Consider the following 19983-nt stretch of genomic DNA (forward strand, 5'->3'; position numbering starts at 1 on the left):
AGATAAGTTTAATTAAATCAAAGTTATGCGTTAGTGGATTAGCAATGGCGAAGGCGATATCCTGTTCTTATCTCTGGTGATGTTTTCTATGGTACGCATCCTCAACCCTGCTGCGAGCTTGGTGGGTGAACGTTCACCCGCACGGCCCAAGTATAGCCGGCAGGCCTGGCAATGTCGACACGGCATGTCTGGCTGATTGTTCTTCAATCGCAATCCCAAAAATGTAACTTCATGATTTCTCGAAATGGGTTAGAATGCGCGATAATTGAGCTGTTCTCCCGGTTCTTAGAGACTTACGTCAGACTCGTAGAAATCACAAGATCCTGGGGCCATCATAGTTCTCTAAAGCACTTCACAAAGATACTCAGTAATAGCCTTCATTTGGTACTTCGTACTTATTTTGGAGGTAATATACTCGGCATATGTTATATACGAAATCCTAATTCCATTAATCGGTACAATTGACTAACTTGATAGCTATCTATTACTAGTAGTTGGTACCCGATTATTCTGGACAGCCTAACTTCCTGACATCTACGCATATAATAATCACCTTCGCCTAATGAGAACCCTGGTGTCAGTCATCAGAAAAGCCTCTTCGGAAGCCACCGTGATGCCTCGCGCTCAAGCATTCCCTTTGCAGCCTCAGCCGCGTGCTCGGCATGCTCGGCATGCTCCCCCCACCCACTAGTTTCATTTGCATGTCCATGATCGTCTCCGTTTTGCTGCTTCCCATTCATCAAATCAACAGCCCATTGTAGGTTCGCCTGTTCAGCTAGTGTGATTGGGGTCTGCTTGTCTTTCCCTTCGGCACGTGGGTCTGCCCCTGCAGACAGCAGGATCTCAATCATTCGCTCTCTGGAAGCCTGTATAGTCTTGAACATCTCCGGCTGCTGCTCCGCCTGCAGTGCAAATGTTGTCAAAAGCATGGAAAGGGGTGTTTTTCCATAGGAGTCTTGTGCGTTTGGGTTGGAGCCATGCTCGAGCAACATCTTGGTCATGGCTTCGGGTTGCATTTTGACCACAGCAATATGCAGCGGACTTCGTCCCGCACTATCTCGGGAATTGGGGTCCGCGCCGTGCTCCAAGAGGATTTTCACTGTCTGCTCCGTATTCTTCGCTTCGGTGGCAATGTGCAGTGCAGTGTGGCCAGTATTGATGGTATAATAGGATTGCCACAGATCTCTGGTATTCTTAAGGCTTGACAATCCACGGACCGCTGAAACGGCACCAATACTTGCTTTTTTGTTGGGGTCTGCGCCATGTTCAAGAAGAACTTGCATAATGTCTTCCAAGCCGGGAATGGCCGCACACTTATGAAGGGGAGTCACTCCAGAGCTGTTTGCAACGCTCGGGTCTGCACCCTTTTCTAGCAGAGCCTTCACGGTTTCGACTGAGCGACCGTCAATGGCATAATGCAGCGGAGTGTTTTTCCCCCTGCGTGTCGCAGTACCAGGGTCTGCTCTTGCGTCGAGCAGCAAGCGGACCATTTTAGGACCATTTTCGGAGCTTTTGGAGGCTGCGAGATGCAATGCTGTTCGGCCAGGATGCGGAAGCCCGACAGTCGTGGCACCCACAAAGGCACCCTTACTCAAAAGCCAATCTACCATTTCCACAGACTCGGAGTCGGCCGCAATATGGATAGCGCTCCAGCCAGACAAATCAGGGGCCCAGACGTGTGATGGCAGAGAGGTGTAAGTGGCCCACGTTGGTGACCGCTCAGCTAACCAGGGGAGATTCAGTCGTGCTGCAACGAATAGATGGCTCGTGCTACTACTGTGTCCAGAATCTGTGAGGAGCATGTAAGCAGGGATCTCGATACTACTACTGACGGAGAGCCATTTACATTTACCTGAGGTATATCTCTTCAGGAGATCGTATGCTGGAGACCAGCTGGCTAACGCGGCTGAATCGATAGCAAAGAAGCTTTTCATGCCCTCCACATCTGTCTCCTCTTGGATTTTGCCTTTCTGCAGATGATCACCTACGAACACAACAGCATACTGCAGAAGGGGCAATCCTTCCAGGTATTTATCTCTGACTTCTTGAAGCCGAGTCTCATCGATCATTCCGCTGTTATCGACTGGAGGCTTCGGTACTTCACGTCGGTGAACTTCCTGAATCTGCAGATAGGCGATGCAAGCGGAGGCTATTCTTCGGTGTGCCTCCTCCGGAGTCAACCCGTACTTTGGATATTCCTTTCCACCTTCTACACTGAAGACACCCGACAGAAAGTCCTTGACTGACTGGTGACTCAGGTGGACGAAACCGTCGTGGACCTCTAATAAGGCACCCCACTTACTTTCGATATCTCGCCGTAGTTGATCAACGTCATCTTCTGAGCTTCTAGCTCCAGCAGATTTTCCTTTTTCCTGGAGCTGAAGCACGACGTTCAGCTCCTCCAAGGCCAAGGGCCGACCGGCTAGATAGACCCACATCAACAATGATTGTAACTTTAGTCTGCAGTCGAGCGATTGTGTCTCCAACATTGCCTTGTAAAAGGCTGCCACATCGAGTGGGATGCTATGGAGCTTGTGTTCAATCTTTCTCTCTGACCAAGTTCCATCCCAACTGCGCAGATCACCCAGAATTAGCGATAGCCACATGAACATGCCTTTGGAGTTTTTCTTTAGCAAGCTGGTGGTGAAATGCAGTATAGAATCGGAGAAGCCACGGTACTCCTGAATGCACTTGAGGGACTTGTCGGTGACTTGTTCAATATCCGGTTGGTTGTCTGTGGGCATGTCGATGATATATTCGGGATGCAATACATTGCGGACAATGCTACTTCCTCGATCAGAGATAATGAAGCGCAAACTGAACTGCTCGCCTTGCTTTACGGCTTCATCGTTGATGTTTTTAGTGAGCTCCTTGATCAAGAAAACAACATCGTTCTGGTATTGTCCACATTGATCCAAACCATCGACAATAAAGTAGACAACTTCCACTTCTGGATCTGGAATCAGTTCTTCCAGAATTTTTTGTAGAACATCCTTGGACTGGAATTCGGCCGGGTCGGATCCTGTGGCATCCAAGTCTTCGACTTTCTGGATGTGTTTCTGCAAGTGTTTCACCAAATTCCGATCCTGGTTGAACAGGCGGTACATTAACGTCCTCAAGATCCAGATAGGGGTTTGCCGATGGTCATTTCTGTCATCACAAAAGCAGGCAGCCGCCATGGTTTTTCCGGTAGGGCCCAGTGAGAGAAGCGGTTTTTTCACCGGGGAAGAACCTGGAGAACCAACACGCTTCTGCCTTGCCACTTCTTTGGCGAGGAACTTTAGCAGCACACTTTTGCCACTACCGGGGATGCCTGCAACATAGAGCGGGCCTGTTTCAGCGGGGTTCTTCTCGATCCATTGCTGAAACGGCGCACTGTCCAAGAGCCATTCGCATGTTCCGGGCTCAGCATCACGGAGGTCTTTTCTGTCTTCTGGGTCACGACCAATGAGGGCGTCAAGGAGTTTATCTTCCGCGGTTTTTCGCTCACCTAAATTTAAAGACGTATCGTTAGGCTCTCTCTGATCAAGCTCAGAAGGACGCGTTTGCTTTCCCTACCCATATACACAGATGCGCCAGCGGCAATATTGATGCCTTGAATTGCATCACTGTAGAATGAGGCCTCCATGTGTCCGTAATTCTGGCCCATCTGGAGCCCCTTGTTCTCCGAGTTGGCAAAGTCGGCCGTCGGCGCGGGCACCGGTTCCGGCTTTTATCTCGTGTCAACCTAACATGCACTGCATTTTGCAGAGTGATGGCTTTCCTTGGCTCACCTCTGTCTTTGAGCCCGGGACTCTCATTGTACCGGTGGTTGATGATACTCTCGAAGATACGTAATGTTATTTGGGGTGTATGAACTTGAGGGGGGACTGACTCTTTCAGTAGACTTCCAGGTCTGTATTTGTCTGAGCCGGTTATTATCTCCTCTCACTGCCGAGGGATCGACATGACAGAGAAGGTTCATCTCTCCGATCTCAATGTTCATACAGAGCAGGTGGGTCTCCCTGCAGCTCGGACTCCATCGTCCAGCTCAGCCCGGGACTAGCAGGAACCCTCGGATACCCGGCCGTGTCTGGTACGTAGAGTGGATCATCGCTCAATCATAGTTTGTGGGTCTGCCATGATGTAGGTAGTAGTGGCCATACTTAAGGGGTTTGGAATGCAAGACATAGGACTTTCTTGAGGCAGACATACTGATCAGCTCTAGCGGTGACTCCCAGGTCGTGTGACAAGACATTACATATCACATTGCACCTCCCCTGTTACATCGGAGATGAGCGTAACTGCTTAGACGCATCACTAGGTATCTTAGCCTTTCCTCGCAACCATTCACTGCCTTCTCCTCCCCTCCCCCTCCTTGGTCCTTGATAGGCCGCGGGAGACGAGAATATTTAAACCACCCTCTTCGTCTGCTCTCCAGAAAGAAGCGATTTGTCGCTTTTGGTCTACTAGTTACGGCGCTGATAGTGTCTCAAAGTGTCAACATAAACAAGCATCTCTTGATTGCAAACCAATTATATCTTCGAACATGTCTATCAAGACCATAAAGGACGTCTCCGAAGCTAGAGTGGAGTATGACAACCTTCCAGTCTAATCGTTAGCATACTCCAAATGTGTGACTAACCAAGATGATGCCTTCTAGCATTGTCTTTGTCCATGGTTTGGAGACAGACCGGAAATCCTGGAGGACCGAAGATGATGTCTTCTGGCCAGCAACGGTCCTTCCTAAGCTGGTTAATAACGCCCGCATCCTGGCATTCGAGTCTGACGATATAACCGTGGATACCATCTGGAACACGGAGGATTTGATGACTGACGTCTCCGATGAACTGTGTGATGAGCTTGTAGGAGTGCGCAACGGCGATGTGGTCCGTCATCCATCTTCTACACGTCAGACTCCATTTACTCCTGTGGTGCTAACTTTATTCCAGGCTAAGCGACCCATCATATTTATTGCCCACTGTCTTGGTGGCCTGATTTGCGAACATGTACGTGCGCTTCCCCGCCTCCTTCACTTCCGATATGCCCGAAGACCGCTACTAACCTTCCCATCTAGGCTCTCGTTCGAGCAGCCAACGATGATGACAAAAAGCAAGTTGCGGATTGCACCTTGGGACTCATGCTTCTCGGAACCCCATACTATTCGCCGGCGAACATTAGCGAAGCAACCAAATATTTTCGCCTGGCACAGCAGGATATTCCTAGCCCTGAGGATCTGCAGGCCATGTCGCAGTACGTTCTGGAATATGGGCAAGAATTTGACCAATTCCGACAGACCGCTCCGCTGAAATTGAAGATATTCTTCGAGGGAGCGCCTACGAAGGTCAACGGCGAAGAATTCAAGGTAGTCGAGTCGGCCGTGGTTGCGTTGCCCGATACCCAGAAGCAACTTGTTCGCATCGGGTATAGCCATCACGGCATGAGTTGCTTCAAGGATGAGAATGACAAGGAATTTAAGAAGATCTTCAATCCGCTGAAGTCCTGGTTGGGTAGTCTTCCGAGTCCGGAAGAGAAGGGCACTGTTAACAATATCTCGAATGCCTCGTTCGCGGGGTCTAACAACTCTGGCTTGCAGCTTGGGCAGAATGCGGGGGCGCTCAATGGGTTTTCCTTTGGTCGCTAGATAGGTTTTGATACGCCCTTTTACGATCAGGCAGTTATTTCAGCTACCCTTCCTGTTTGGGTAAAGATGTTCCATTTCTACCTTTTTCCCTGCATAGTATTTACTTGTGAGATACATCTGTATGATCTTGTGATTCAAGGATTTTCATTTCTCTATAAGTCGGTACATGGCACTACCGAGGGTTATATGTATAGTAATTTCATGCCTTTCAGTAGCCTCAATCTTTATACTGAAAGTAGGAAAGACAAGACCGGCAGGGCTATAATTCAGCAGATTGCCACTAACTCTTTATTATTTACAGCAGGTGGAGTAGTATAATACCACCTGGGGTTCTAGCTTTCCGTGTAAAAAACCCTTGAAATGGCTTGAGGACCATAATGCATGTAGAGGAGGACTGACCGTCCAGTAGAAAGTCCCGGAATATTTCTACGACGCCTAGTAGCACCACTCATGCATGTCCACGCTTTATTTGAAGCAAGAGCATTTGACAGGACATCTCGCCGGGTCGTGTCGAGGGGGAGCAGCGTGTAATTCAGTCAGTAGCGGTGTGCAAAGGCGAGTTATCCGACTGCATCAGGCTATCTTAGCGCGCAAGTAGGCAACCTGCATCAATACACAAGCAGGCAGGAGGCTTACGCAGGCCGTCACTCCTGCTAAGTTACTGAGTATGACACCATAGTACAGGTACATGTCAATGTCATTAAATATCACCCTTCATGACATCGGCGAATTGATCGTAAACATATCGGATATCTACTGAAGTAACACCGCTTATATCTCCTGCCTCGTCCCTACGCCTCTGCAGTGTTGACCCCCAGCCATCACAAACCTCCGCAGCACCAAACATTAGCTCTGCACTAACTATGCAGGCCTATGTTCTGAATCGGTCACACCGACCAGTGACGAAGTCTGTATCGGGGAGGGGAGACATTTCCGGGGCTGAATATCATCCTAAGTATTGTTCGTTGTGACTAGATAGGTAGGCTAAAGCTGCTTCCGCTGCTACTGCGAGGGATGAATTGGCTAGTTAGTAACACTTTCTGCCTGAGCGTATTTGCAGCCTGCAGCCATAGCTCATCTGTCACATGTAGGCCGTCGTTAGGGTCGGACGAGTCACCTTTCAGACATCATCGTACAGCTCGAAGGCAAGTAACCACTACAATCAGTAGGCTATTTCCCCCACTAAGAGCGGGGTAGGGTATCAATCATTCTCCGCCGGGAAATAAAAAAAGAAAATCATGACGTGTCGTTTTGGGCTGTGAACTGGCATGTCAGACGAAGCCCCCAAAACGGTAAATGCCGCCATCAGACAAGGACTGGAATGTTGCTCGATCTCTACAATGATCAACGGTCTCTTTCGGGTGACCACTTTGTTGAGGAGCTGAAAAAGGTTCGGCAAAGCCGGCGCGTCGCAAGACGCTTCAGCTTCTTAAATGATTAGCGTTTGGTTTGTGCAGTCTTCCGGTCGCACCTTTAGCTGGAGGGTCGGTGGGAAGAAGAAACATTGGGTTCAACTCCAGGGCTGTCTGCTGGCTGACTGGCTGAGTCTGCGAAGTCCAATAGGGCCGGTGAGGAGAGAGGAGGGGGAACGTAGGAGCACGACGGACCAGGGGGTGGATTATTAGTAGGGTTTCCATGCATGAGATTGCGAGACCTGAGCATGGGCTTCTGTTCCTTATCTAATGCTGTCTTGAAGACGTACGACTAGCTCCGGGCCTTTTCATCGTTTAATTTCGCATCTGTTCAATTAATTACTGGCACACCAACATGGCCTCAAACGGCGGGTCGTCCGTCGCTCAGCTCTGGCAAGATGCGATCGCGGAATACGAAAATGCGACCGGCAAAAACCTTCGCCTGGGCCAATTCAAGAGCATGGACGAGGTGATGGCAGGAACAGAGGGCTTATCGAACAACTTTAGCAATTTCCGTTCCGACAAGTCCAAAGTAAGCAAGATGAGGACGGCGTTCAAAAACAACATGTGGTTGATTCAGGATATTGTCAACACCATACAATCTGTTGGCAATGCTGCATCGGTATGATATATTCCCACATCCAACAAGAAGTAAATCATCTCAGTCCTTACTCTCTTTAGATATTTCCCCCTGCAATGCCAGCTACTTTGATCTTCTCAGCGTTCGGGCAGGTCATGCAGTCGTTTTCCACGGTCTCTGCCGACTATGACACTGTTATGGGGTTCTTTGAATTCACCCATCGGTTCTTCGACCGACTTTCGATTATCGACCAGAAGATGCCGGAATTACCTCCGTTTCAAAGATGCATCAGCCGCGTCTTCTCTAGCATACTCAGGATTTGCGCCATCGCGCAAAAGTATACCAAAGAGAAGCGGTTCAGTATGTTTTGTTGGAACGTAATCTCAGTAGATTACTAGTAGTCGAGGTCACGTGACCCGAACTCCGTAACTTCAACTGCTCCTCCGAGCGCGCCTAGATAGCGAAGAATCAAGCGTTTTCAACGACTTCAGTATTGACCTAAAACGTCGTTTCAACAGGTTATGAGCCCGGCTCTTCGCTCGTGAGGCTAACCAGCAAAGATCTGAGCCACCATACACACGAAGCAAGCCGCAATTGCAACGGGGACACGCACCGCGATACCCCTATCTCAAAACACCAAAACACCGCGAATATCAAAATATTCAACCGCCGGAAGCAGACCCCAGAATGTCGCAACCAGGCAGATACCACTCTTTACAACATGTCTCGAATACAGAGGCAGTAGCCATACAACCAAAGACACAAGCAGATAGGCTTCCAGTAAAGCTACCAGAAGGCGTTCAACCCGTATCTGAAAGGTTGAAAGGGCGAGAAGACTACTCAACGTGGCGCTTTGAAATATGTCAAATCCTGAAGAACGTCGGTCTACAAGACATGATCGACAAGGGTCTATCCCATCCTAGTACAAACCACACGAATTACTGGCTATGGCACCACCTGTCAATCAACATCCAGTCCTGGCTAGCTAGCCAGCTGTCAGACCCCCTAAAGAGGGCACTGATGACGTCCCCTGACGCGCACGACTACGCGGACGATGCCTACGAAGTCATCAAATCACTCGTCCTAGGCCACGGCCACACGCTTTGCCAAACAACGTACTTCGACCTCATCCACAAACGCCGATCCGACTACTCTACCGTTGAACAATACGTGGAGGCGTTCAAACACGCATACAACTTCGCTAAAGAGTTGAAAGTCGGGATATCACCATACTGCGGGTTGCTACACCTGCTCAAAGAGCTGGAATCCGACCTTCCAACGTGGGTGTCAACAGTGGAGTGCAATTTGCCTGATAATGCTGCGGACACCCTCCAGGAGAAAGAGTTTCTAGTTTACTGCAGGACCGCAATCGAACAAGGTAATAAACAAATGCAAAGATATTCTTTCGCTGCGCCAGCGAAGAACACTGGAAGCACCACCAAGTCGGGAAGCACTGCAACGACCTCAGAGTGGAAGAAATCAACATTCCCACCGAAAGGAACGACCCCTGAGGAACACGCTAGAAAGATGCGAAACTTGAAGCCAGAGATGACTAAGGGACGCTGCGCTTTCTGTAAGACACTAGGCCATGGAGCAACCACCTGCTGGCGCTTGAATCCTGACCTCCGGCCAGAGGATTATAGGCCTCGTATAGAAGGCATCTGGTGGTTCAAAGGATCGAAGCCTAGCGAAGCATCAAATGCAGCGGTAGGCGAAATAGGATCCGATGACGAAAACCCGTATATTTTGAATTTTTCTGGCCTAGCCGTTGCAAACGCCACGAACACCTCGCTACGCTGGATATATGATACAGGCAGCTCACAGCATCTAACACCTGACTGCGCTTCCCTAAGCGGTCTCCACCAATTGAAACCCCACGAATACTACCAATATGGCACCTCGAACGGGGGAATCGGTGTTGCAAAATCGGCAGGGTATCTGACCCTGACCCTAGCTGCAAACGGCCAAAATACGGTGTTGAAGATCAAGGCCTACCACCAACCGGACCTACCCTACGGGCTCCTTTCTTCCAACCGCCTACGTACAGACCTTGGCATCTACGCTACCACTAAGGACCTGACCCTACGCAGGGACCGGGATGACAAGATCGTCGGCCACCTGCAGGCATCGAAAAACGTGCTTTTCGTCAGGACAAAAGACCCTGACCTAGCGCTAGCGGCAGTGGACCCCCTACTCTTGCACCGGCGATACGGGCACGCAGGATTCCGCCGAATCGCTACCACTGCAAAGGATCATCAAATTGAACTCGAACACAGGGACACCCTAGAGTGCGAAGCATGCTCGCTAGGCAAGGCCACACGCCTCGTTTCAAGGGACCCAATCCCAAAGACTAATGATCCAACACAGCTCTGGCATGCAGACATCCAAAAGGTGACCCCGATTGGTCATGGCGGATTCAACTACTTTCTACTCATGGTCAACAACGCTACTCGCTTAGTGAGGACGGCCATGCTTAAACACAAAGATGACGCCTCCGACGAGCTGATCAGGATGAATATGGAACACAAGAATATGGTCGGCCGATACGTGGCCACCTGGCACCTAGATGGTGGCCGCGAGTTCAACCGCTTTAGGAAATGGGCGAATCATGCAGAGCGAGGCATTCAAATCAAAATATCACCTCCTCGAACACCCGAAGCCAACGGCCTAGCTGAACGATACGGCGGCTTGCTCAACCGAATGAGCAGGGTCATGATACTAGATGCTGGCCTCCCTGCTCACCTCTGGCCGTACGCTGTACGCCTCTCAGCGCAGATCCTGAATCGCCTCGTCCCCTACCACAGCGCTGTCAGGAAGACCCCCGTGTTCCTATACAGATCCCACTACAACCTCCCGAATCCTAACGCGTCACTAGACTTCCTACGCGTATTCGGATGTCGTGCCTACCAACACATCCCGCAGGAAGATCGAGTCGCATCCCAGAAAATGGGACCTCGTGCAAAAGTCGGATACTTCGTCGGTTTCGATGGGGACAACGGACACGTTTACTACGTGTGGGATCCTATATCTGATAAAATTAAACGATCACGAGACGTTAAATTCAACGAAGATCGAACCTACAAGGATGACAAGGAGGATCCCGGTGGAGTTCCTACACGCGAACCTGACCCTAAAGGACCAACACCAGCTGGCCCAGGTGCCGCGCTCAAGTTAGACAACGCGTTCCTGCACCAAACAACCAATATATCAGATAACACGAGGGCCCTGATTGAGCAACCGGACCCTGAAGAAGACGTCATCCGAGGCAGAATCCACACCATATCTGCCTCCGCAGAGCCTCCACCTACACGCTCGATCGAGAATGCCACAGAATACGAGGCATCCTCAACGAAATACGCCGCGCAGGACTACCGCCTGCCGGACCCTACTGAGCCAGAAGAACAACCCATACTGAGGCGCTCCGCAAGGACCACTAAAGGCAAATCATCAACATGGCCAGATTACCAACAACTGGCCACGGTTGACCGGGTGACCCTACCCCACCTCAAACAACACGAAGTGGTCGTTCCGAACACCTACAGCGAAGCGATGAAGTCCCCGCTGGCACCATACTGGAAAGATGCTATGGATACACAGATCGATAAGATACAGAATATGGGCACCTACGAGATCGTGAACCGACCTCCAACCGCTCGCGCAATCCCAGGCAAGTGGGTGTACGACCTCAAGGTCAACACTGACGGATTCGTCACCCAATTCCGTGCTAGATGGGTAGTCTGCGGCAACCGCCAGATACCAGGCATCGATTACGACGAATCGTTCGCTCCTGTCGCCAGCGAAGCGGCCCTGAAGCTATTCATGACGAACGTCGCTATAAAAGATCTTGAATGGGAACAATGTGATATAGTATCTGCTTATCTACACGCGCAGATACAGGGCAAACGCGTGTTCATGAAACAACCTACCGGATACCATGAAGGACCACCGGATCAGGTGTGCCTATTAAAGATGGCCCTCTACGGCCTCCGCCAGGCGGCCCACCTCTGGCACCAAACGTTTGACGAAACACTTAAAAGAATCGGTTTCGAACCACTGAGGGAGGATCCCTGCGTATACAAAAAGGGTGATATCTGGTTGATTATTTATGTTGACGACTCCGCTATCGCTGGCCCCAGGAAGGAAGACCTAGCCGAGGTCAAACAACACCTAAACAAGGCATTTGGCCTGAAGGAAATGGGGGAACCAAAGGTTCTACTAGGATGCAACGTTCAACGTGACTACCAAGCAGGCACGATATCACTATCCCAACCAACGTACGTGGAGGAGTGCCTCAATGCAGCGAACCTAGGATCCTGCACCCCCTCCGCCATTCCGATGACCGTTGCCTACAAAAAGTCAGATCGCTCGAATATGACTACCGAAAACGTCAACCTAGCCGAATATCAAAGCCTTGTAGGGCGTTTGAACTGGCTAACCACAAAGACCCGCCCCGATATACGTCATGCAACGTTTAGACTTCAAAGGCGCATGAACACTCCCACTACGGCCGACGCTAAAGCATTGAAAATTGTATACAGATATCTGAAAAGGTCCATCCCGTACGGGATCACCCTCGCCACTGACCATACCAAAGGCATCGAAGTCTTCGTAGATGCCGCCCACGCTGACCACGAAGACGGCAAATCAACGGAGGGATACGTCATCTTCTACGCTGGCGGCCCAATCAGCTGGTCATCCAGGAAGCAATCGCTAGTTGCACCGTCATCTACGGTAGCAGAATACTGCGCGTTTGACTCCGCCGCCAAAGAAGCCTTGTATATAAAGAAATTGGTTGAAGCGTTTGACCTCAAGGCCTCCGTTGACGGCAGGATACCCTTGTACACCGACGCCGCCAACTCCCTACGGATCCTGAACCACGGAGGCTACACCAGGTCCACTAGATGGCTCGATAATCGTTACCTATTCGTAGCCGATCTGATCACGAAGAACGCTATCACCATTCAACACATCCCAGGGACCACCAACCCGGCGGACGGCCTCACCAAGCCGCTTGATAACGAATCGTTCAAAGCGTTCAGGCACCTCCTCGGAATGACCCCCATCTCCTCCCCGAACCTGCATCCAGGGAACACCGGTTGAGATAGCCGTTCCTTCCTATCTAGGCAATGCCTAGAGCCTCGTTACGAACGCTCCCTCGCCTAGGGGGCCGTGTTGGAACGTAATCTCAGTAGATTACTAGTAGTCGAGGTCACGTGACCCGAACTCCGTAACTTCAACTGCTCCTCCGAGCGCGCCTAGATAGCGAAGAATCAAGCGTTTTCAACGACTTCAGTATTGACCTAAAACGTCGTTTCAACATGTTTCAACTGTCTATGCTATCTCTTACACAAGCTTATGCAAGAAACAGAGAAATGGTTCGATAGTCTCCTCAAGGGAAACGATGGCGAACTTGCCGCCGCCAGCGAGGAGTTAGAAACGGCCATCAACGAGATGAGCCAAGCCGTGGGGCTATCAACTTTGAAGACGGTCGATGTCATGAACAGAGTCGTCGACAGCATGAACGGGAACGTCGAGTTCCTAGTCTCCAATTCCAACCTCATCGACGAAAGAACGGCAGCGATCCAATCAAACACGGATGCCATTCGCGAGCAGAACCGAGATATCGCATCAAAGCAGGACGATATGACAGACATGCAGCGTGAGATGATGAGGCAGTTATCCGAGCAGTCCAAGTTACTCAACCAAGCGGTAGGATTCTTCGATTCGCTTCAGATTGGCGAAAGCTTTGGCAAGGAATTCGAGACAAGCCTGCTGAAAGTCGATGTGATCAAGCTGCGTCTCACTCGGTGGGGTAAATCCGTCGGATTAGCCAACTTGGACGACCTGGGATCTGCTCGCGAGATCAAGCTCGCTCCTGAGGACATTCCGAAGGTGCAAGATCTCCTCAATGAGATCCTGGAGCTAATTGCGGACGCGGATAAGCTTTCGGGCCGCTTCAAGAAGAAGAATCCCGCGGCTCTGACCATGGATCCTTTTGTGGAACTGGACAATACAGCTGCCTCACTTCATCAGCAGATGGATTTGCTCGCCAAGGGACGACAGGGTAACTCGGCGGTCAACCCTGATGATGCTTTGATTATTTATCAGATGAAGGATTTCTCACGATTGATCGAAGACACCAATGGTCTGGTTGACGACTTAATCGAATTGTTCCCGGCTGTGCAGGATGAGCAGCGCAAGATTTGTGAGGATGAGGTCTCGCGGTTGAAGAAGGTCCAGAATGGCCTGCCGCTGCTGAAAAATGTTGCTGCTGGTCAGGATGATCTTTTGCGTGATACTGTTGTGAAGGCTATCCAGTCTACAACCACCTACAACAATAGTGTTGTGTTCACGGGGGAGAACTACGGATTCCAGGTTGGGAATAACGTTGGCAGGATTGGCAATGTGCGATTCGGTCAGTACCAGTAGAACGTGCTGTGATGCAATGATTGAATGAATTATCTGTATTAGAATTTGAAGTGAATGCAGAATGGAAGCACTTTCAGAAGAATTCCTCTGTGTATTCAGGACGTCTTCACGACCTACCACAACCAATAAAGCAAACTACGCAATCCACAATTGTACTCTAAATAATGCAAACACAACGACAAAGTATCATTTGGCAAACAAAACAAAGTATCCACGGGTTCAAGCATTCCCATTCACCAACTCCGAATGCTCCGGAACTGGCGACAACAACACCTCACCCATAATCGCCCGTCTCGCATTCTCCATCGCCCACTCCTCCATCTTCGCCAGCGTCTCATACGTATGCGTCCCAATATGCGGCACCAAAAGCGCACGTTCATTCTTCGCAAGCTTCTCGTTAATCTCCGGCTCCCGTTCATACACATCCAACCCAACAGCGCCGATTTGCCCAGTCTCCAGGGCATCGGCCATAGCAGCCTCATCAATAATAGCACCACGAGCAGTATTGATAATAACAATACCGGGCTTCATTTTCGCGATCTCGGCTGCGCCAATCAAGTGCTTTGTATTCGCATTCAGGGGCACGTTAATACTAATAATATCGCTCTCAGTGAGCAGCTTCTCAAACGAGACATACTCGGCCCCCGCGGATAAATCAGCAGATAAAGGACGTCGATTATTATAGACGGTCTTGATGCCAAAAGGCTCGCAGCGCTGTTTGACAGCGCGACCGATTCGGCCCATACCGAGGATACCTAGCGTCTTGCCTTGGGGGTCGTGGCCAAAACCTACGCCTTGTTTGAAGGTTCCTGCGTAGAGGGAGCGAATCGCAGGGTTGAGGTTTCGGAGAGCACCCAGGAGGAGGAGGACTGCTAGGTCAGCGGTTGCATCTGTGACTGGGTCTGGGGCGTTGGTGACGATGATGCCTCGCTTGGCGCAGGCTTCCGTGTCGATTGGGTCATAGCCTTGCGATTGGTTTTAGTGAGGCTGTTTTGGGTACTAGGTAGGAACCTTACCTGCTCCATTGTGAAAAATGTATTTGCAACTTTCGGGAAGATGGTTGATTAGTTCTGCGTCGAACTTGCCGGCTACCTTCACAGAGTTTCTTATTAGATTACTGATGCGGATGGACGTCCGATCTCATCACGGATAGGCAAGGGTAATACTCACTGCACCGCTAGCGGATGTCCGATAGATGGCAAAAATATCTTTATATTTGCCTGTGACATCTTTGAAGAACTCCTCCCTGCCTTTACTTGTCACAACCTCTGTTTGGGCATGTTCTTGGAGCTTCTCATAGAACGGCACTGCGTGCCTCACGGGGTTGAAGAAGAGAATGCGGGGCTTAGCCGACGACATGGTTCTGATACTGTTGTGAGGGAATATAGTCCACGCTGCTTTCTGTCCAAGCCTCATCGTTTAGGGTCCTGTTGACAATGAACTTATTACATTTATTTATTGTATTTGGGTCTTTGAGGAAAAGATTAACCATGACGGTTGTCTGTTCCGAGCAGGGTATTTGCAGGCGGAGTAGGTTACGGCTAAACCTCCTCCACCCACGGTTCAGATTTTGTGCCCTGGCAAAACAATTAGGCTCATCCTCACAACATCCGATACTTGTTGTATGTGCTATGTATCACTATCCACGTTCTAAGTCCACGTTCATGGTGCAATCTGGGGTAATATCGCGGGGTGTAGCCAAGTATCTTAGCTCTGTAACGTCTGACTCCACATAATGCTCGACAGTACGTGTTTCTGTTGACTGTCATGTTGCGTTTGCCACCATTAGGTGGAGATATTATATTGTCTATGCGGTGATTGGGTTTGGCGTTGCTTTTATGGTTTATTTCTTGTTTCCCGAGACCAAGGGTCGCTCGTTGGAGGAGATGGATCGGCTGTTTGAGGATCCGGGCGGCGTTGGTGGGAGGTTACTGCATATGTGAGAGGGATGGAAGGAATGGATATTGTGCAGGTGGATAGAGAGGATGTAAAGATGAGCACGAGCCATATCGAGAAGGCTTAATTGATAGACTCAGTAGCCCAGGCAGGGGTAGTAGGTCAGAAGCGAGATGGCAATTAGTCAGGATACCTCTGTTAACTTGAGGTTGGTTCTTTCTTTACTGGTCGGCCACCTGACGCTCTGCTAGCCGTGAGAGCTCTGAGATAGGGGCACAGTTGAGAGTAGAAGGCAGTATGTTGATTGTTAACCAAGTCCTGTCTCCAAAGACACATAAATACAATTTTGAGGCCTGAAGGAAGCAAGATAAATACGACAATGAGAAATAGGCAGTCTCCGTTTAGCACTCATTCTGACAATCCTAAATGTTTTCAAGGTTTCGCAAAAAGCCCACCTCCAATGACTTTTACAGAAGCCATCGAGTATCATATGCCATCATCTATGCTCATCCTATCACGGCTATGTTTCAACTGCGCGTTTTTGGTGTAATCTGGGGTAATAGTATAGGATGTAGCTACGTCTCTTAGCTTCATAGCTTCTGACTCAACAAGATGCTCGACAATGAGTGCTCCTAAATGGCTTTCTCTAGATTTAGCGCTGAGTCCTCAGCACGGATGGATGCTTTCCGTCAAAGCAGGCAATCAGATAGCTGGGTGCCTATGTTGTACGCACGAACGTGACAAAGGAGAGTTAAGATTGTTCTACATCTTTGGTACTATGGTTCTTTTTCATACGAAAGCTTGGATACTCTAAGTACAAATCATGACCATCCTGTTACAGGATACAGCGTCTGCGAGAAATAAGCTGCATGTCTTTTTTCAACTGATCTGTTCGTGCGCTCAGGAAGTTGCTTGGATCTCCTGGAGAGTGTAAGAATTGAATAACTTCATTGCCACACCTGCTCCATGATCTAGATGTCTCAAGTGCTGCCATATATAGGGCAAGCCCTCAAGTTGGCCTTTATAACAATATCGTATAGCGTCACTACCTGGGCTGTAGGAAGACTTTCTCCTGCTTTACGCGCTGCAATAGCACGGTTAACAACGTCCGGACAACCCTGTTGTTGTATAGCCCATTTGGCCCCATCTAGTTTCGAAGAAAATTCTCCTGTAATGATGTATCGCCAGCCTCGGCAAGCGTTTAAAACACTGTTGGCTGAGTTTAATTCATTTGCTTGGTGCCAGTAGAGCGAATTCGTGATTGCTTCTAAGATCCAGCGTCGGGGCAAGGCGCTGAAAGCGTCGGTTTTATCTAGGCCGTACAAGTTACGGCCAAGTTCACGTCCCATAGCAATATCAAGTAAGAACCAACGGCTTGCCTCGCTAGCGGGGTCAAGACAAATATAATCAGATTGATGAGGTCCTGTGTTCAAATTGAGTTCGAAACAAGGATGACGACTGGCCGGATTCACAGCATCTTGAGCATAGACCACGAATTCAAGTTTGGTAGCCGGGCAAGGTAATGCATCCTGGTTGATGCAGCTTATAACTGCCTGCTTATCAACGGTATCAAGCGAATTCTTTACTATAGCCTGCACGTCAAGGTCGCTGAGGCCAGACTCATAAGCACCATAACTTGCTGAACCGAATAAGTACACGCCGACGAGCTGGTCTTTGAGGTACTCAGTAAGACGCTTGACTAGTTCTTTAAGATAGGATTCCACGTCTTCTGGTAGGTTATTGCCCATTATTGTTGTCTCTATTCCGGTTAATTATTGCCAGGTCTGTAGGTAATTGCACAGACAACACTTGGTAGTTGCCAGGCCTTTTTCACTTACCTTCTTTTTATGTCGTAGGGTGAGAAAATCTGGAGTCGTCGGTAATATGACTTGGTTGGCAGGGATGGAAAAGTGAACTGAGTTGCATTTGATAAACGCTCGTAAAGGAATGTAAGACGAAGATAACATGCGCGGGGTTTCAAGGCTTGCTGCCTCAGGCATTAACTTTGAGCGGCATGTATGCCATAAGGAGATGCTAGTCGTTAGTGACTTGATTTAGTGCAGATGAACAGAAGAATTTACTGTTGCACCAACACGTGCTGGTCACTAGCCCGAATGGGGCAAAGCCTATGCTTGTGGCCGCTAACAGTAATTTGCTGCCTGAGGAATATGGCTACTCGGGTTTTAAGCCGTCTTAAAAGCCGACACGAATTAGTTATAAAAGACTCTGTACTTGAGCAGGATATTCCTTCATTCTTTTCATTTAGATTGATATCGAATTCATTCTACAAGGATCGGATACTCTTCCATCCTTTATTTTGTCTCTGTGAATCAAACGCTGCAAGATGGCAGCCAAAGAAGGAGGTATGTCCCCCATCCGTGATGCGGACCCATCCATCTCCACGCCAGCCCTATGGAACATCAACACCAGCCAAGACCTTCTACTAACCATTTCCTCCATCGTCCACAGAATCAGTCCCATCGGAGGCCGCTCCATCCCAAGTCTCCCTCAACGACACAAGAAATCTCGTCCAAGATGCCCACCTAGTCAGTCGCCTTCCCAATACCTCTATCACAAACTCCCTAACAATAATATACTGCTATAGGTAACATGGGCCATGGACGACCGCGAAAACCCCAAAAACTGGAGCATCAGCAAGAAATGGGCTGTGACCATCACCGTGTCGCTCTTCACATTCATTTCCCCCGTCTCATCCTCCATGATCTCACCCGCCTTGACCAAGATCGCCAAAGAACTCAACATCACATCGCAAGTCGAATCCGAACTAAGTCTCTCTGTCTTCGTGCTCGCCTACGCCGTCGGCCCACTCTGCTTCGGCCCGCTATCCGAACTCTTTGGTCGTGCCTACGTCCTGCAATGCAGTAATCTATGCTACGTGGCGTGGAACCTTGGATGCGGCTTCGCGCAGACATCGGGGCAGTTGATCGCGTTTCGTTTCATGAGTGGGATAGCAGGTAGTGCGCCGTTAGCTATTGGAGGTGGTGTTCTCAGGTACGCCTTCCCCTTTCTTCTCTTCCCAATCACCTCCCCGAACAGCATAACTAATATTGTGAAAGTGACTGCTGGAACGCCGATCAACGCGGCAAAGCCGTCGGCATCTACAGCCTGGCCCCCCTTCTCGGTCCCGTCGTGGGCCCCATCGCGGGTGGCTTCATCGCCGAAACGACGACCTGGCGGTGGGTCTTCTGGGCGACAAGCATCGCCGGCGCCGTGATCCAACTAATCGGGCTGGCCTTCCTGCCCGAGACATATGCACCGACATTGCTCAAACGACGCGCGCGGACCCTGCGCCAGAAGACTGGCGACGAGGGATACCACACGGAAGCAGACACGCAGAACGCAAGCCTGATGTCCACATTGCAGCGCGCTCTCGTCCGCCCATTCATCCTCCTCACCACGCAGCCCATTGTGCAAGTCATCGCGCTGTACATGGCGTATCTCTTCGGATTGTTTTACCTGTTGCTCTCGACCTTCCCTCAAGTCTGGGAGGAGGTCTACGGCGAGAGCGTCGGCATTGGCGGGCTGAACTACATTTCCCTAGGCATTGGATTTGTGTTGGGAGCGCAGGTGAACGCGCGCGCCAGCGACCGCATCTACAAACAGCTCAAGGCCAAGCGGAATAACACCGGACTACCCGAGTTCCGTATCCCGGCTATGTTTGTCGGCTCATTGTTTATCCCGGTCGGGTTGTTCTGGTATGGATGGAGTGTGCAGGCACATATCCACTGGATTATGCCCAATATCGGTATTGTGTTGTTTAGTATTGGGAGCATTATTTGTCTGCAGTGTATGCAGACGTACGTGATCGATAGTTATACGCGGTTTGCGGCGAGTGGGTTGGCTGCTGCGGTCGTGTTGAGGAGTCTGGCGGGCTTTAGTTTCCCGTTGTTTGCGCCGTATATGTATGATAAGCTGCACTATGGCTGGGGGAATAGTTTGCTTGGATTTTTGAGTATCGGGATTGGAGTGCCGGCGCCTTGGGTGTTTTGGTTCTGGGGGGCGAAGTTGAGGGGGATGTCGAG

The 19983-nt window shown here is 49.9% G+C and overlaps 8 protein-coding genes across 8 annotated transcripts, besides 3 other annotated features; 4 read left to right on the top strand and 4 right to left on the bottom strand.

Annotated features, from left to right (window-relative positions):
* Positions 1–101: 101 nt before the first annotated feature.
* An11g07200 (uncharacterized protein) lies at positions 102–333 on the bottom strand (the record flags this gene model as incomplete). Its single annotated transcript, XM_059750376.1, has 2 exons — positions 102–188; positions 298–333. 2 exons carry the CDS (start codon positions 331–333, stop codon positions 102–104), a joined length of 123 nt encoding a protein of 40 aa, XP_059601644.1.
* A 251-nt stretch (positions 334–584) lies between these two features.
* An11g07210 (uncharacterized protein) lies at positions 585–3649 on the bottom strand (the record flags this gene model as incomplete). The annotated part of the gene is made up of 2 exons (XM_001394661.3): positions 585–3490; positions 3559–3649. 2 exons carry the CDS (start codon positions 3647–3649, stop codon positions 585–587), a joined length of 2997 nt encoding a protein of 998 aa, XP_001394698.3.
* An 879-nt stretch (positions 3650–4528) lies between these two features.
* On the top strand, positions 4529–5623 carry An11g07220 (uncharacterized protein; the record flags this gene model as incomplete). The annotated part of the gene is made up of 3 exons (XM_059750377.1): positions 4529–4572; positions 4643–4988; positions 5057–5623. 3 exons carry the CDS (start codon positions 4529–4531, stop codon positions 5621–5623), a joined length of 957 nt encoding a protein of 318 aa, XP_059601645.1.
* Positions 5624–7983: 2360 nt separating this feature from the next.
* Positions 7984–8132: a mobile genetic element (Title: probable transposon 160bp LTR (Tndm1-LTR) -Aspergillus niger).
* Positions 8133–8142: 10 nt separating this feature from the next.
* Positions 8143–12784: a mobile genetic element (Title: probable transposon Tndm1 without LTR -Aspergillus niger).
* Positions 8303–12715, top strand: An11g07250 (uncharacterized protein; the record flags this gene model as incomplete). The annotated part of the gene is made up of 1 exon (XM_059750378.1): positions 8303–12715. The coding sequence occupies one exon, from the start codon at positions 8303–8305 to the stop codon at positions 12713–12715; it is 4413 nt and encodes a 1470-aa protein (XP_059601646.1).
* A 1-nt stretch (position 12785) lies between the features above and the next one.
* Positions 12786–12935: a mobile genetic element (Title: probable transposon 160bp LTR (Tndm1-LTR) -Aspergillus niger).
* A 1328-nt stretch (positions 12936–14263) lies between these two features.
* On the bottom strand, positions 14264–15403 carry An11g07270 (uncharacterized protein; the record flags this gene model as incomplete). The annotated part of the gene is made up of 3 exons (XM_001394664.1): positions 14264–15009; positions 15061–15136; positions 15215–15403. 3 exons carry the CDS (start codon positions 15401–15403, stop codon positions 14264–14266), a joined length of 1011 nt encoding a protein of 336 aa, XP_001394701.1.
* A 131-nt stretch (positions 15404–15534) lies between these two features.
* Positions 15535–16804, top strand: An11g07280 (uncharacterized protein; the record flags this gene model as incomplete). Its single annotated transcript, XM_059750379.1, has 6 exons — positions 15535–15746; positions 15834–15971; positions 16027–16101; positions 16192–16255; positions 16509–16654; positions 16741–16804. 6 exons carry the CDS (start codon positions 15535–15537, stop codon positions 16802–16804), a joined length of 699 nt encoding a protein of 232 aa, XP_059601647.1.
* A 116-nt stretch (positions 16805–16920) lies between these two features.
* On the bottom strand, positions 16921–17688 carry An11g07290 (uncharacterized protein; the record flags this gene model as incomplete). Its single annotated transcript, XM_001394666.3, has 1 exon — positions 16921–17688. The coding sequence occupies one exon, from the start codon at positions 17686–17688 to the stop codon at positions 16921–16923; it is 768 nt and encodes a 255-aa protein (XP_001394703.1).
* Positions 17689–18284: 596 nt separating this feature from the next.
* On the top strand, positions 18285–19981 carry An11g07300 (uncharacterized protein; the record flags this gene model as incomplete). The annotated part of the gene is given in 5 exon segments (XM_059750380.1): positions 18285–18303; positions 18410–18486; positions 18546–18952; positions 19018–19758; positions 19774–19981. Coding segments are annotated over 5 exon segments (1452 nt in total), but the record flags the coding sequence as incomplete, so codon positions are not given.
* Positions 19982–19983: the final 2 nt, after the last annotated feature.

The sequence above is a fragment of the Aspergillus niger genome (genome assembly GCF_000002855.4).
Source record: "Aspergillus niger supercontig An11".
NCBI lineage: Eukaryota > Fungi > Ascomycota > Eurotiomycetes > Eurotiales > Aspergillaceae > Aspergillus > Aspergillus niger.